At 44.2% G+C, this 14,648-nt stretch overlaps 1 protein-coding gene across 1 annotated transcript in view; it reads left to right on the forward strand.

Annotated features, from left to right (window-relative positions):
* Positions 1-14,648, forward strand: part of atp8a2 (ATPase phospholipid transporting 8A2) — a 67,993-nt gene that overhangs the window by 1,940 nt on the left and 51,405 nt on the right. Inside the window, 2 exon segments of the mRNA XM_070446630.1 lie at positions 4,227-4,340; positions 10,334-10,511. Coding sequence (XP_070302731.1) covers positions 4,227-4,340; positions 10,334-10,511 — 292 coding nt within the window.

Here is a 14,648-nt window from a genome sequence, read left to right on the forward strand (position 1 = left end):
TAATCACCCAGACTCTTACAGCCTGGTGGCCTCACTGGCCTGATCTGTCAAACACACTGATGACTGACAGATGTGTTTTAAACACATGTGCATCACAGGAGGTTGGTGGCACCTTAATTGGGGAGGACTGGCTGTGGTAGTGGCTGGAGCAGAGTGATTGGAGTAGTATCAAATACACTATATTTATACAAAAGTATGTGGACACCCCTTCAAGTTAGTGTATTCAGCTATTTCAGCCAAACCCGTTGCTGACAAGTGTATACAATCGAGCACACAGCCATGCAATATCCATAGACAAATATTGTCAGTAGAATGGCCTTACTGAAGAGCTCAGTGACTTCCAGTGTGGCGGCATCATAGGATGCCACCTTTCCAACAAGTCAGTTTGGCAAATTTCTGCCCTGCTAGAGCTGACCCGGTCAACTGTAAGTGCTGTTATTGTGAAGTGGAAACGTCTAGGATCAACAACTGCTCAACCGCGAAGTGGTAGGCCACATAAGCTCACAGAATGGGACCGCCGAGTAATGAAGCACATAAAAATCGTTTGTCCTCAGTTGCAACGCTCACTACCGAGTTCCAAACTGCCTCTGGAAGCAACGTCAGCACAAGAACTGTTCATCTGGGAGCTTCATGAAATGGGTTTCCATGGCCGAGCAGCCGCACACAAGCCTAAGATCACCATGTGCAATGCCGAGCGTTGGCTGGAGTGGTGTAAAGCTCACCGCCATTGGTCTCTGGAGCAGAGGAAACGTATTCTCTGGAGTGATGAATCACACTTAACCATCTTGCAGTCTGACAGATGAATAATCTGGGTTTGGCACATGCCAGGAGAACGCTACCTGCCCCAATGCGTAGTGCCAACTGTAAAGTTTGGTGAAGGAGGAGTAATGGTCTGGGGTTGTTTTTCATGGTTCGGGCTTGGCTCCTTAGTTCCAGTGAAGGGAAATCTTAACGCTACAGCATACAATGACATTGTAGACGATTCTGTGCTTCCAACTTTGTGGCAACAGTTTAGGGAAGGCCCTTTCCTGTTTCAGCATGACAATGCCCCGTGCACAAAGCGAGGGCATACAGAAATGGTTTGTCGAGGTCGGTGTGGAAGAACTTGACTGGCCTGCATAAAGCCCTGACCTCAATCCCATTGAAGACCTTTGGGATGAATTGGAACGCCGACTGAGAGCCAGGCTTAAATCGGCGAACATCAGTGCCCGACCTCACTAATGCGCTTTTGGCTGAATGGAAACAAGTCCCTGCAGCAATGTTCCAACATCTAGTGGGAAGCCTTCTCAGGAGAGTGTAGGCTGTTATAGCAGCAAAGGGGAGACCAAGGCAATGTTAATGCCCATGATTTTGGAATGAGATGTTCGGCAAGCACGTAGCTTGCATGTAGTGTACATCAAACACATGGTTTCTACATGTTTTATACCGGTCCATTTACTCCGTTCCTGGTTTGCACACACACACACACACACACACCACACACACACACACAACACACACACACACACACACACACACACACACACACACACACACACACACACACACACACACACACACACACACACACACACACACACACACAGGATGTGAGGGAAAGGGATGAAGAAAGAGAATCTCAAGTGTGTGCATGAAGTTCCAAAGATACAAAGTCTCAAAGGACACATAGGATAAGGTAAAGATGTGTTCTGACAGGAAAGAGTGACCTATCCTACATGTGACACATAGATAAGGTGTGTTCTGACAGGAAAGAGTGACCTATCCTACATGTGACACATAGATAAGGTGTGTTCTGACAGGAAGAGTGACCTATCCTACATGTGACACATAGATAAGGTGTGTTCTGACAGGAAAGAGTGACCTATCCTACATGTGACACATAGATAAGGTGTGTTCTGACAGGAGAGAGTGACCTATCCTACATGTGACACATAGATAAGGTGTGTTCTGACAGGAGAGAGTGACCTATCTACATGTGACACATAGATAAGGTGTGTTCTGACAGGAAAGAGTGACCTATCCTACATGTGACACATAGATAAGGTGTGTTCTGACAGGAGAGAGTGACCTATCCTACATGTGACACATAGATAAGGTGTGTTCTGACAGAGAGAGTGACCTATCCTACATGTGACACATAGATGGTGTGTTCTGACAGGAGAGTGACCTATCCTACATGTGACACATAGATAAGGTGTGTTCTGACAGGAGAGAGTGACCTATCCTACATGTGACACATAGATAAGGTGTTTCTGACAGGAGAGAGTGACCTATCCTACATGTGACACATAGATAAGGTGTGTTCTGACAGGGAGAGTGACCTATCCTACATGTGACACATAGAAGTGGTGTTCTGACAGGAAGAGTGACCTATCCTACATGTGACACATAGATAAGGTGTGTTCTGACAGGAGAGAGTGACGCTATCCTACATGTACACATAGATAAGGTGTGTTCTGACAGGAGAGTTGACCTATCCGTACAAGAGTTGTGACACATAGGATACTTACTGTGTTGTGCTGACAAGAGAGTGACCTATCCTACATGTGACACATAGATAGGTGTGTTCTGACAGGAGAGAGTGACCTATCCTACATGGTGACACATAGATAAGGTGTGTTTCTGACAGGAGAGAGTTGGAGGACCTAATCCTACATGTGACACCATAGATAAGGTGTGTTCTGACAGGAGAGTGACCTATCCTACATTGACAACATGATAATGGCATAGAGATATGTTCTGACAGGAGAGAGTGACCTATCCTACATGTGGACACATAGATAAGGTGTGTTCTGACAGGAGAGAGTGACCTATCCTACATGTGGACACATAGATACGGTGTGTTCTGTAGCACGGAGAGATGACCTATCCGCTACCATGTTGACAGCATATGGATAAGGTGTGTTCTGACAGGAGAGAGTGACCTATCCTACATGTGACACATAGATAAGGTGTGTTCTGACAGGAGAGAGTGACCTATCCTACATGTGCAGAGAGTCCACACTATTACCTGCTCATGCATTCAACGCCAAATCTTTACTATAGATGGGCATATGCTAATCCAAGTATGAAATCCAGGTATGTATTCTGACCAAGTGTGTATTCTGACCAAGTGTGTATTCTGACCAAGTGTGTATTCTGACCAAGTGTATATTCATGTGTGTATTCTGACCACGTGTGTATTCTGCAGGTGAAGTGCTGTCAGGTATTGTAGAGGTGTATAGCTGGATGACTCTCTCTGATCTCAGTACTACAGTGTTTACAGGTTCTCTATTCTGTTAACTGAATGCTTCAATTGCAAACCAAACAGTGACATGTAAGGGAAATGTTGACAGTTCTTGGGTGACATTACTATTCTGTGTGTGTGTGTACAGTCCCCAAATAAGTGTGGTTTTGTTTACCAGGTATAAGGATATAATGAGATAAATCAGGTTTATTGTCTGTGTGTCTGAGGCGGGTCTGTTGGAGACAAATAATTCCTGGTTGTCATGGCTGCTAGGTTGTTAAGGATAATCTAGAGGCGAAAGAAACGCACACCTATTTAGGTGAGGTGCTGGCTAGCGGAGTGGAACACTTAAAAAAAATAAAGGATAGCCGCACACTCTAGGAGCTCAGACGAAGACAGCTTGTCTGTCGAAACGTTGGACATAAATATTTTTGCATCTGAGCTCCTAGAGTGTGCGGCTCTCCTTTATTTTTTTTAGGTTGTTAAGGATACCATTTGGGGAATAAATGGTCTCTATGGACCGACGTGTGGCTGGTACGGTGAGTATTGTGAGCTGCAGAAAAACTTCAGAAGGCAATGAGACCAGTTGACCACAAAGGAGCAGTGTTGTACAACCGTCATAGGACTCAAGACAATGTCAACCATTTTCCAACAGCATTGACATACTTTGTACGCGTACTTTCATACATGCACACACACACAAACTCAATTTCAATTGCCTCTTTCAGACTCACACCTGAACTCACCACTCACATACACACATCATTGACTTACTCACGTGTGTGTGTGTGTGTGTGTGTGTGTGTGTGTGTGTGTGTGTGTGTGTGTGTGTGTGTGTGTGTGTGTGTGTTGTTGTGTGCGCCCGGCCCCGGCCCATAGTGGCGTTACTGACTGACCCTCTGTCTTGTGTGTTGTTCTCTCCCGTCCCGCGGCTGGTGGCCTGCTCCCTGATCTCTGTCTCTCCCGTCCCGCGGCTGGTGGCCCGATCTCTCTCCCCCAGAGCAGTTAGTGTTGACTCTCATTAGGCAGGAGAAGTCTCCTGACCACCTGGACCCAGAGCTGGGCGTCGGCGTGGCCGCCATGCGCTCCCGACTCGCTAACAGGTTTGAAAAAAGTGAGTTGGAGTCTTGTCTTACACAGGCTGGCCTGGCTGGCGCTCCCCACATCTTGGAGTTCACTAGTGCATGCACTGGAATAGTAGCCTATAATGACTAGAGCAGCGGTCGGGGACAATTCTATTTAATGAGTGAATTTCAATTGAGAATTGACCCCAACCCTGGACCAGAGCACAGTGGTAATCACTAACCCTGATACCAGAGGAACACTACTCTCTAGGACCAGGGCTGGTGACTGCCGGACTCGGCTGGTCTGCCTGTCTGCACAGTCACTGCATGTGCTTGTAGTAAATACACTTGATTAGCATTCACACCAGTGGAGGCTGCTGAGGGGAGAACAGCTCATAAATAATGTCCAGAGTGGAGCGAATGGAATGGCATCAAATACCTGGAAACCATGTGTTTGATGTATTTGATACCATTCCACTGACTCCGCTCCAGTCATTACCACGAACCCATACTGTATTGATCACCATGTATTCACTTCACATGATCTAGTACACATTGACAAACACACGCATTTACTATACATACAGACACCCAGAACCACATGGTATGCTTGCATACATGTAAATAAAGCACACGTACCCATGTCCCATGCATATGCACATGGCATCCTTTAAGCATGCACATAGATGCATGCATGTGTTTGGGTGCAGTCTGGGTGTTGACTGTTGAGTTAGATTGGGGAAGAGTGAGTGAGAGGGTGAGCAAGGGAGTAGTTAACTGCATGTTGGGGGACGTTGCATGTCTAAATACAAAATGTGTCACTGCTGTAATTGTGTGTGTGTGTGTGTGTGTGTGTGTGTGAGTGAGTGAACAGTACAGTATAGTATATGGGATTAAGTATACATGTATATTGCGCGTGTACAGTCTCTGGTCTCACCTGTTGGATTATCAGTGTATGGATTAGCAGGTAGGGGAAGTTGCAAAGCAGACAGAGAGAGGATTACTACCCCAGTCTGTACTGCAGGAAAGAGGCGCTCCACCTTCTCACCATTCACTCCGTCGCCGTAGTAATTGGACACACTGGCTGTCCTAGCAACCAGCAGACCTGCAGGTCAACCTTAACCAGGAAGTAGACGACTTGACTAGAGGTCACCTTGGGGACAGGAACAGCCATGGCACCTCATAGAGGTCAGGCGGTCAGACGACGCTCCTCCGTAGGTAACGCTATCCTGACCTCACAATGGAGGGGGTAGGGGAGGAAGTGGGGTGAACTGGGGGAACCTCCGATTCACCAAGAATCCTTCAGAGGGTGGGATCTTCAACTGAGCTGTCGAGTTTGTAGTTTGCATGGACTATGTTTTAAGTCATATGACTGACTTTGTATGCCTTTGACTGTACAACAGTTCACTCTGTTGTACGGATTCTTTTTCCTCTTTTGGTTTGTGGCTTTGACTGAGTGTCTCTATCTGACTGTCACATTAAATCGGTGGACATTACAATAGCGATGTTTAATACTGTTTAAAACACAAAGCTGACGGTCAGGCTAAATGCTGGTGTATAATAAGCGCTGAGGGAGCTGCAGTGATAGTGTCTGACATCTGAGTTGTTTTCTGAGTGGTGGCATGGCTGCGCCACAGAGGCACGGTGTCTGCTGAAATAAGGCACCAGTCATACAGGAAAGAGAGAGGATGAATTATGCAGCCTCCCTCTATCCATTATTCAGAATAGCGCCTTGCTTTATAGCCATGAAAAGCTGGCACGGGACCAGGTAACACGGGTCAGGTAAAAGGTAACACGGGCAAGGTAGTGACCTTAAGGGTTGAGGGGTCAACCCAGAGCCAAACTACGGGACTGAGCTAGTACAGTAAAGATGGGCCAAGCTCTGTCGGATTGAGCTATTGATGCGTTTTGAGAGGGGGGTGATAAAACAGGACTCTACCAGGTATATTTATTTTTGATTGCATGTGTGGTATATCAAGATGAGAGTAGTTTTACCGGCCTTTTACAAGGTCATTCATATTTTGCTGAACACGTACAAACTACATTGCACCCGACACTCAAAATATTTGCACACAGGCTACCCACCATTCTGTATTAACCAATGAAGAATCAGTCTGGTATGACATTCGAGGGAGAAGCTTTAGGGCCTCCCGTTTTAAAGTTTATAGAAGGGTGTGATAGCTTGTTGATTTTTGAGAACGTCTCCATATGCTGAAGTATGCTGTACTGATGAAGAGCTGCTAAATAAAGTCTTGCCGTCCTCAACAAGTTCTGTTTGAGTATTCTTTGAGTCCGTCAACTCTTCAGTAATGAGTTATGATGGTGACGGTGCTTCTGGTTCTGATCCATCAGGGAGGAGGAACACAGAGCATTGATCTGCTCATGGACATATCAGAGCTGTAGCAGGCTGCTGAGATTGTCAATATTGATCTGCTAGGAATAAAGTGTAGAGTAAAGAGGAGAGAGAGAGTGAGAGTAGGAAGAGAGAGGTAGGTAGAGTAGGAAGAGAAAGGGTAGGTAGAGTGGGAAGAGATATGGATGAGTGGAGGTATACCGTAAGGACGGAGAGAGGTAGAGTGGGGAAATGGAGGAAACACAAAAAAACACTAAACAAACACACAAAAATGCTGGGTTGTTAGGATGACCCAACTGCTGGGTTGCAGGCATTGGGTCACTTAGTTGGCTTGTTTTCTGTAGACCTTTCCTGCAGTCAAATGACCTAGTGGCCTCATGGGTGGAATGTTATGAATAATTTTCATAATTTCATAATTAATGGCAATTAACAGTTTTGTTATATTTCAGTCTTTTGTGATGTGTGTAAGTGTAATATTGGGATGCAAACTCAAAATGTAATACATTTCAACTATATCTGACATGGTACAGGTGTCTTCTTTTTTTAAGCCCATAACCATGTGTGTGAGGTGTATACTTTTGTTTCAAAGTAGATCTGTTTAAGACTATCAAGAAACACTGTGACCCTGATTTGCCCATTGCAGTAAAAGGTTAGAAATAGCAGGGTTGGGTTGTTGATGCTGGGTTATAGGGATATGACCCAGCGGGCCAGATCAGAAGACTGGGCGTGCTGCTTATTAGGGGTGTGGCTTTCAGATAGTTATTTTTGGCCACCTGCAAGAGTAAATTGAAATCCCGTTCATCTGTTTTGCTGTATTGTTATCACATTGGAGTCAGGGTGTGTGCAGGGTTTGGTTCCAGACCAGCTCTAAAACACCTGATTCAACTTATCCTAGGGGATGTGTGAATCTCACTCCTCAGCCATGTGTCCCCACTTGCCCTGCCGAATAGCTAGCTTTTCAGAGGCGCTGACTGGTAAGACTTTGAGAAGGCGATCACGTGTGCTAGCAAGGCAGAGGTCCTGAGTTTGAGCCTCGCTGTGAGCCGTATCAGGAGGAAGCGGTTCTCGCTAAGCAAGCAGCGTGATGTCCATTACACCCGTACACACTGTGGCACCTGTATGTAGTTCTTATGTTCCTTCCTTCATGCCAGATGCTTACCTGATATGCCTGGCAAGACCTTGCGGTGATCTCCCCTCCTAAACATGTGTCACTGTCCCCATTCGAGTGGAAAACAGGAGGTGCCTGAATATTGATGCTATCAGGGGCTCTAATGACCTGGGCTTTTGACTGGGTCATTTCATCCAAGTCACTTCACAGTAGAGCCCTGCACGGGCATGAATTTTAAGCTCCAGCACTACCCATGCTGCAACGTTCAGGCCCTACCCTACCCAGGGACCACTGCTTCTGACAAATTTAAGGCCCTGCCAGAAACCTGAAATTAGAAGAATTAGAACTTCCTTCGATAGTAAATCCATTAGCTGCTCCTCTCTGTCCCTGCGCTCTGCTCATTGTAGCTCTGAGTCTGTGAGTATCCATAGCAACGGCTCCGTTTGGGCTGCTCTGCTCAATGAAGAGACATGAGAGAGAACTTAGCTATACTTTTCGTCACTCTAAACTCAAACAAATCTCAAGGAACATTATTATTTTCTGTGAAATAATCTCTCCTGTTTTATATTTGATGAGGTTGAAGCACTTCTGACACCACGTTATGATCTTAGTCAGATATGACTGTACTGCGCATCAGAGCACGAGCAAATGACTTAGCTTCAAAATGTCAGTGATCAATTTAGTGATACCTGAGCCCTGCCCGTACCCTAGTTACCCTGCCTTAACTCAATGTATAATATCTGGGCCCATCGAGCTGGGGTCGGGTAGCAGACGTTTACTTCACAGGCTATACAGAAATAACTTAGTAATGTTATTAGGTTGAAATATACAGTTATAGAACTTGGGCTGGGGCTCTCTCTATGTTGGCTGTGACCCATTGATTGGCCTCTCTGGGGAAATGATCACCCTATTCCCTATTCTAACATTCAATATAGTGGAAACCGGCTCTTATTATTTGTCTGAATTATTGATGGACTAATGGCTGTTTTTATTTCCAGACCCAGACAGCGATCCAGACAGGGCCCATTCTTGTAAGAATTGATTGCCAATTGTATTGCTGGTGAGGTTTGGAGTAGCACCTGAAGTTAGTTAGAAATTGAGCTGCAGTAGGGCCAATATTGCAGCTTGTTCCTGACTTCATATAGCCTGCCCTGAATAGTGAATGTAGACTGAACCTCATAAGCCCCCAGAAAACGGTCTGGGAAACTGAGGATAGTGATCTCATGATGAATGACTCGTCCCCTTTCAAGTGTAATTTAAACTGGTAAACCGAGCCTGCAATGTCAGACCACAGACACAATACCAGTCTCGTGGGCTACTGTCCCTTTAAATACGAGCCCTCAGCCCGCCCTCGGATGGGAACACCGTAGTCAAGGCTCCACGAGAGATTGGGGCCGTTGTCTGGTGTCGAAGCATCATCTAATGCACCTTGCAGAGAGACAATTGTTCAAAGCCTTCTCTAGACCGCCAGAGAAGCGCTGATGAAACGGAGGCGGCGAAGGTCTGTGTCCTTGCTTGGGCTATTCTCACAAGCAGTCGGGAGCTTCCCGGACAGCGAGGCCAAGGGAGAGGAGACGAGTGACGGGCGTGRTCCATCTGTCCTCACCGGGGCTTGTTGTGCCAGCTGGGTAAAATATTCCATCACGTCCAAACCTGATTGTCTCTATCTCCCCCCTCCATTATTTAGCGCAGCCCGATGACAGAAAATGTTCCTCCGACGCTCAGTGGGTGTGCAAGTCGTGCTGATCGCAGCTTGGCCTTGATTTTATACGAGAAAACTACAAAGGAGGGGGGACTCCGTAGGCAGTGCAAACGCGAAGCGAATTATGCAGCGTCGGTTCGGGTTCTTCGCTTGGGTGATAATGCTGTTGCATTATGCGCACATAGGGCGATGTAACAAGTCCCGCTGTTTGATAAACAAATACACAATGTTTCCGCGCGGATGAAAGGAGTCAAACTCACGGTGTTTGTTTGACCATTGTGCATCCCTCATCACATTCTATACAAGGGGACCCGTGGGCGTCGAGCGGCTTGTGTGTGTATTGGTGATGGAGCTAGAGCATGGCAATTCCATGGTAACAGAGTGATGCTGAGACTCACTTTAAAATGTATGTCAAACAAAATCCAATTACGGCAAAGTTAAGCAAACCGTACAACTAATGCACAAGCACAAATTAACAATTTCCAGCGAAAATGTTACAAAACACAGTTTACTTGAAGACGGCACAAACAGTTGAAATAGGCATTTTGTTATAAAACTACACTGTTCTTCAAGTAAATGTTTTTGTTAAAAGTTCTGTGACTTGGTTAAAGTAACTTAGTAATAKTTATTTTTAGTTTGACATTTTAAAGTAAAAAAAAATCTGAGTCTCAGCATCACTCTTTTGGAATTGCCCAGCACCGAGCGAGGCAGCGCACTGAAAGAAGAGGGGCTGTTTAGAATGGGGAGGTGGGTACGTCATTGACATCGACCGCCAGATTACATCCGCATACAATAGCCCTACCTGTTTCTGCCCTCCACTTTTGAACTGTAAACCACGTCTCTTATGTCTCTCCCTGTCTCCCACACACACTTACCCTAGCCTCGCCTCTCTCCCATCAATCGAACGGTGCAGGAACCTCTTGTTCATCCGCCGGCTACCGCAAGGCAGATGATGAGATGTCCGGGACTACTTCGCAGGCAGATCCCATAGATGCTACGGCACGGACGATTCTGCTAAACCAACCTCAGAACACCAAGTTCTGTGACAACCATGTCAGGTAAGATTTCACCTGGCTACAGCATCATTATCATCAAGTTACTGAATACAGACTTTAATTGCCTTTCCAGACAAGTTGTGATATTATAATTGACTACAATAGTTTGTTAATAGTTTTAGGGATTTATTTTCACCGTTTTTTTTGTGTGAAATAGGTTTTGTAATAGGCTATATGAGTTAATGGTCCAGTTATGGAATAGTAAAGGAGGGTTGTAAATGATCATTAATTATGTGTTGGAGGGCGGCATCAAAGGGTTGTCTTTAAGTTCAGTGCATCTGAGGAAAGTGCTTAACATTTCCATTTACTGTTCTTAATCAATAATACCTCATGCATTTTAAAACAGGCACTGAAAATAAAGTAACTACAGTGAGTTTGTAGATGTTAATAGAAGCTCCTCTGGTACTAATGGTAGGCTACATTAACAATGTATGAATAGAATAGTTGTCCTTGAATTGTCTCTAAATCTAATAAGACATTCTGTAGTGTGGTCCAGGTCTGGTCACTGATCAGGTTACTATGTGCTGTCCTGATCAGATGAAACAACCTTCTCACATTACATTTTCAAATGCCAAGCCCAGAGTTGACTAATTCAATACATTTTTATTGGCCTACTCTTAATTTGGGAGGTGTTGGTAAGCAGGGATCCTGCCCTGCTTGTTAACAGTGCCAATCTCTAAAGCAATAACATTCACAACCAGTTAGTGAATGTTCTGGTGTGTGCCCATCTCTTGTGGGCAGAGATGGGCAGCATGTATTTGAAATTAGTATTTTAATTACTTCTGAGTATTTTGTCATTTGAATTACACTTGGCCGAACTACACTCCCATGTATTTAAAAAAAAATACTGTCATTCGTATTTTCCAAATACAAATTACTTTTCTATACGTTTTCTATATATTTGGCCCCCTTTCACCCTCCATTGGTATCAGAAGTCTGATAACACTATGGTGTCATAACAGCGTCTGCTAAATTAACTAAATGTACAGTTGAAGTCGGAAGTTTACATACACTTAGGTTGGAGTCCTTAAAACTTGTTTTACAACCACTCCACACATTTTTTGTTAACAAACTATAGTTTTGGCAAGTCAGTTAGGACATCTACTTTGTGCATGACACAAGTAATTTTTCCAACAATTGTTTACAGACAAATGAAATAATCTATAGCTCACTGTATCACAATTCCAGTGGGTCAGAAGTTTACATACACTAAGTTGACTGTGCCTTTAAACAGCTTGGAAAATCCCAGAAAACGATGGCATGGCTTTAGAAGCTTCTGATAGGCTAATAGACATAATTTGAGTCAATTGGAGGTGTACCTGTGAATCTATTTCAAGGCGTACCTTCAAACTCAGTGCCTTTTTGCTTGGCATCATGGGAAAATCAAAAGAAATCAGCCAAGACCTCAGAAAAAAACCTTCAAGTCTGGTTCATCCTTGGGAGCAATTTCCAAACGCCTGAAGGTACCACGTTCATCTGTCCAAACAATAGTACGCAAGTATAAACACAATGGCCACGCAGCCGTCATACCACTCAGGAAGGAGATGCGTTCTGTCTCCTAGAGATGAACGTACTTTGGTGCGAAAAGTGCAAATCAATCCCAGAACAACAGCAACGGACCTTGTGAAGATGCTGGAGGAAACAGGTACAAAAGTATCTATATCCACAGTAAAACGAGTCCTATATCGACATAACCTGAAAGGCCGCTCAGCAAGGAAGAAGCCACTGCTCCAAAACCGTCATAAAAAAGCCAGACTACATTTTGCAACTGCACATGGGGACAAAGATCGTACTTTTTGGAGAAATGTCCTCTGGTCTGATGAAACAAAAATAGAACTGCTTGGGCATAATGACCATCGTTATGTTTGGAAGAAAAAGGGGGAAGCTTGCAAGCCAAAGAACACCATCTCAACCGTGAAGCACGGGGGTGGCAGCATCATGTTGCGGGGGTGCTTTGCTGCAGGAGGGACTGGTGCACTTCACAAAATAGATGGCATCATGAGGGAGGAAAATTATGTGGATATATTGAAGCAACATCTCAAGACATCAGTCAGGATGTTAAAGCTTGGTTGCAAATGGACAATGACCCCAAGCATACTTCCAAAGTTGTCCTTAAGCCATTTTGCCACAACAAAGTCAAGGTATTGGAGTGGCCATCACAAAACCCTGACCTCAATCCTATAGAAAATTTGTGGGAAGAACTGAAAAAGCGTCTGCGTGAGCAAGGAGGCCTACAAACCTGACTCAGTTACACCAGCTCTGTCAGGAGGAATGGGCCAAAATTCCCCCAACTTATTGTGGGAAGCTTGTGGAAGGCTACCCGAAACGTTTGACCCAAGTTAAACCATTTAAAGGCAATGCTACCAAATACTAATTGAGTGTATGTAAACTTCTGACCCACTGGGAATGTGATGAAAGAAATAAAAGCTGAAATAAATAGTTCTCTCTACTATTATTCTGACATTTGACATTCTTAAAGTGGTGATCCAAACTGACCTAAGACAGGGAATTTCTACTAGGATTAAATGTCAGGAATTGTGAAAAACTGAGTTTTTAAATGTATTTGGCTAAGGTGTATGTAAACTTCCGACTTCAACTGTATATGTAAAAATGAACAATTGCAAAGCATGCAGAGTATTATTCTAATGAGCTCTGCCCCGAAACAATACACAGTGTGTTTTGCAGTTCATTTTGTTAATTTTCACATATACATTTTGGTCATTAAGCAGGCATGGTCATCTAAGGTAGATCAACAACATATCAGTCATAGCAAGTAAAACGTTGTTACTGAGAATGTTGTTGATGTTCGGGTTGGCTACTTGCAAATTTATTTTTGTATACAAAATATATGTATTTTGTAATGTATTTAATCAAAATACAAGTATGTAGTTTATTTTGATACAAAATACCATGAATATCAATGTATCTGTATTTTATCATTGTATTATGTCATTTGTGCCCATCCCTGCTTGTGGGCGGGATTGAGGGCAGTGCCCAAACGGAATCTGCATCTGTGGGGAATCTCTTTTATCATTAGTGTCCCAGATGACTGCTGTATATTCGGTGGTGACAATGACTATGTTAAGTTGTGTAGCCTTGCAAACCAGACCAATAGTATTATGTTTTGGTTCAATTTGACACCATCCCGGTACCAATGTATTGTTTACATGTATTTTTACACCCCTCCCCACACATATGCACATTTATTTCTGTTGCCTTTAAGAGGATAAGGGTTGAATTCAGTAGGGTACAACGTTACAGGACATTCTGTATAGAAATGTAGAAATGCATGGTGAATAATAGATATGCTTCTCTCATGTATATTAAGGACCCATGTCAGTTCTATCTGCAACAATTAGGATGTTACGCCCTCCTGAACATTACCCTGGCGCCTATACAATCCAGCAGGTTCTAGTTACGTGGGAAGAAGCCTGTCGTCAGGCGTTTAAACGCACCTCATCGATCTGTCTTTACTGTCTGGAGATTCAATTCTGCTCTGAAACAGGCCTATTTCAGGTCCGTTAATGAGATTAAGACGGGCCTTCGCCAACTCGTTTTATTGGATCACCAGGCTTTTCCTGGCCTGTGATTGGACAGTCTGGCTTTGGAGACATGCCCTTTGATGTTCCAGTGTTCCCATATGTCTTTAGTTGATGTTTTAAAGCTTCACTGCTCCTATTGAATACTCTGAGATTAAATTCCTATAGCCCCTCTTCTCTTTTCATCCTCCTCTTTTCTACCTTCAAGCCATCTTTTATTCACAGCCCTGTGTCTCTGTGCAAATCTACTCCATCTGTCAATCAGTCACCACAACACAACCGCCATGAACAAATACTTAGATGTTGTCTCTAGGCACAGATCTAGGATCCGCTTACACTCGCCTATTTCCTAACCTTAGAGTGTGTGGCTTTGGGCTCGTCTCCAAGGAGATTCTGACGTGTTGGAGGATTTAGATACAGTAAGACACACACACACCAACACAATCACGTACACATAAACTTACGTGTGAGTTAGCTATATTGGCCAGGATAAAGACAGACCCTGAACTGAAGGCTGATTTTGTTATTTTAGTCTCTTATGGCTGCTGGCTATTATCAAGGCTAATCAATGCTGTTGTCTGATCAATACAGGTGATCGACT

This window comes from Salvelinus sp. IW2-2015, linkage group LG14 (genome assembly GCF_002910315.2).
Source record: "Salvelinus sp. IW2-2015 linkage group LG14, ASM291031v2, whole genome shotgun sequence".
Taxonomy (NCBI): domain Eukaryota; kingdom Metazoa; phylum Chordata; class Actinopteri; order Salmoniformes; family Salmonidae; genus Salvelinus; species Salvelinus sp. IW2-2015.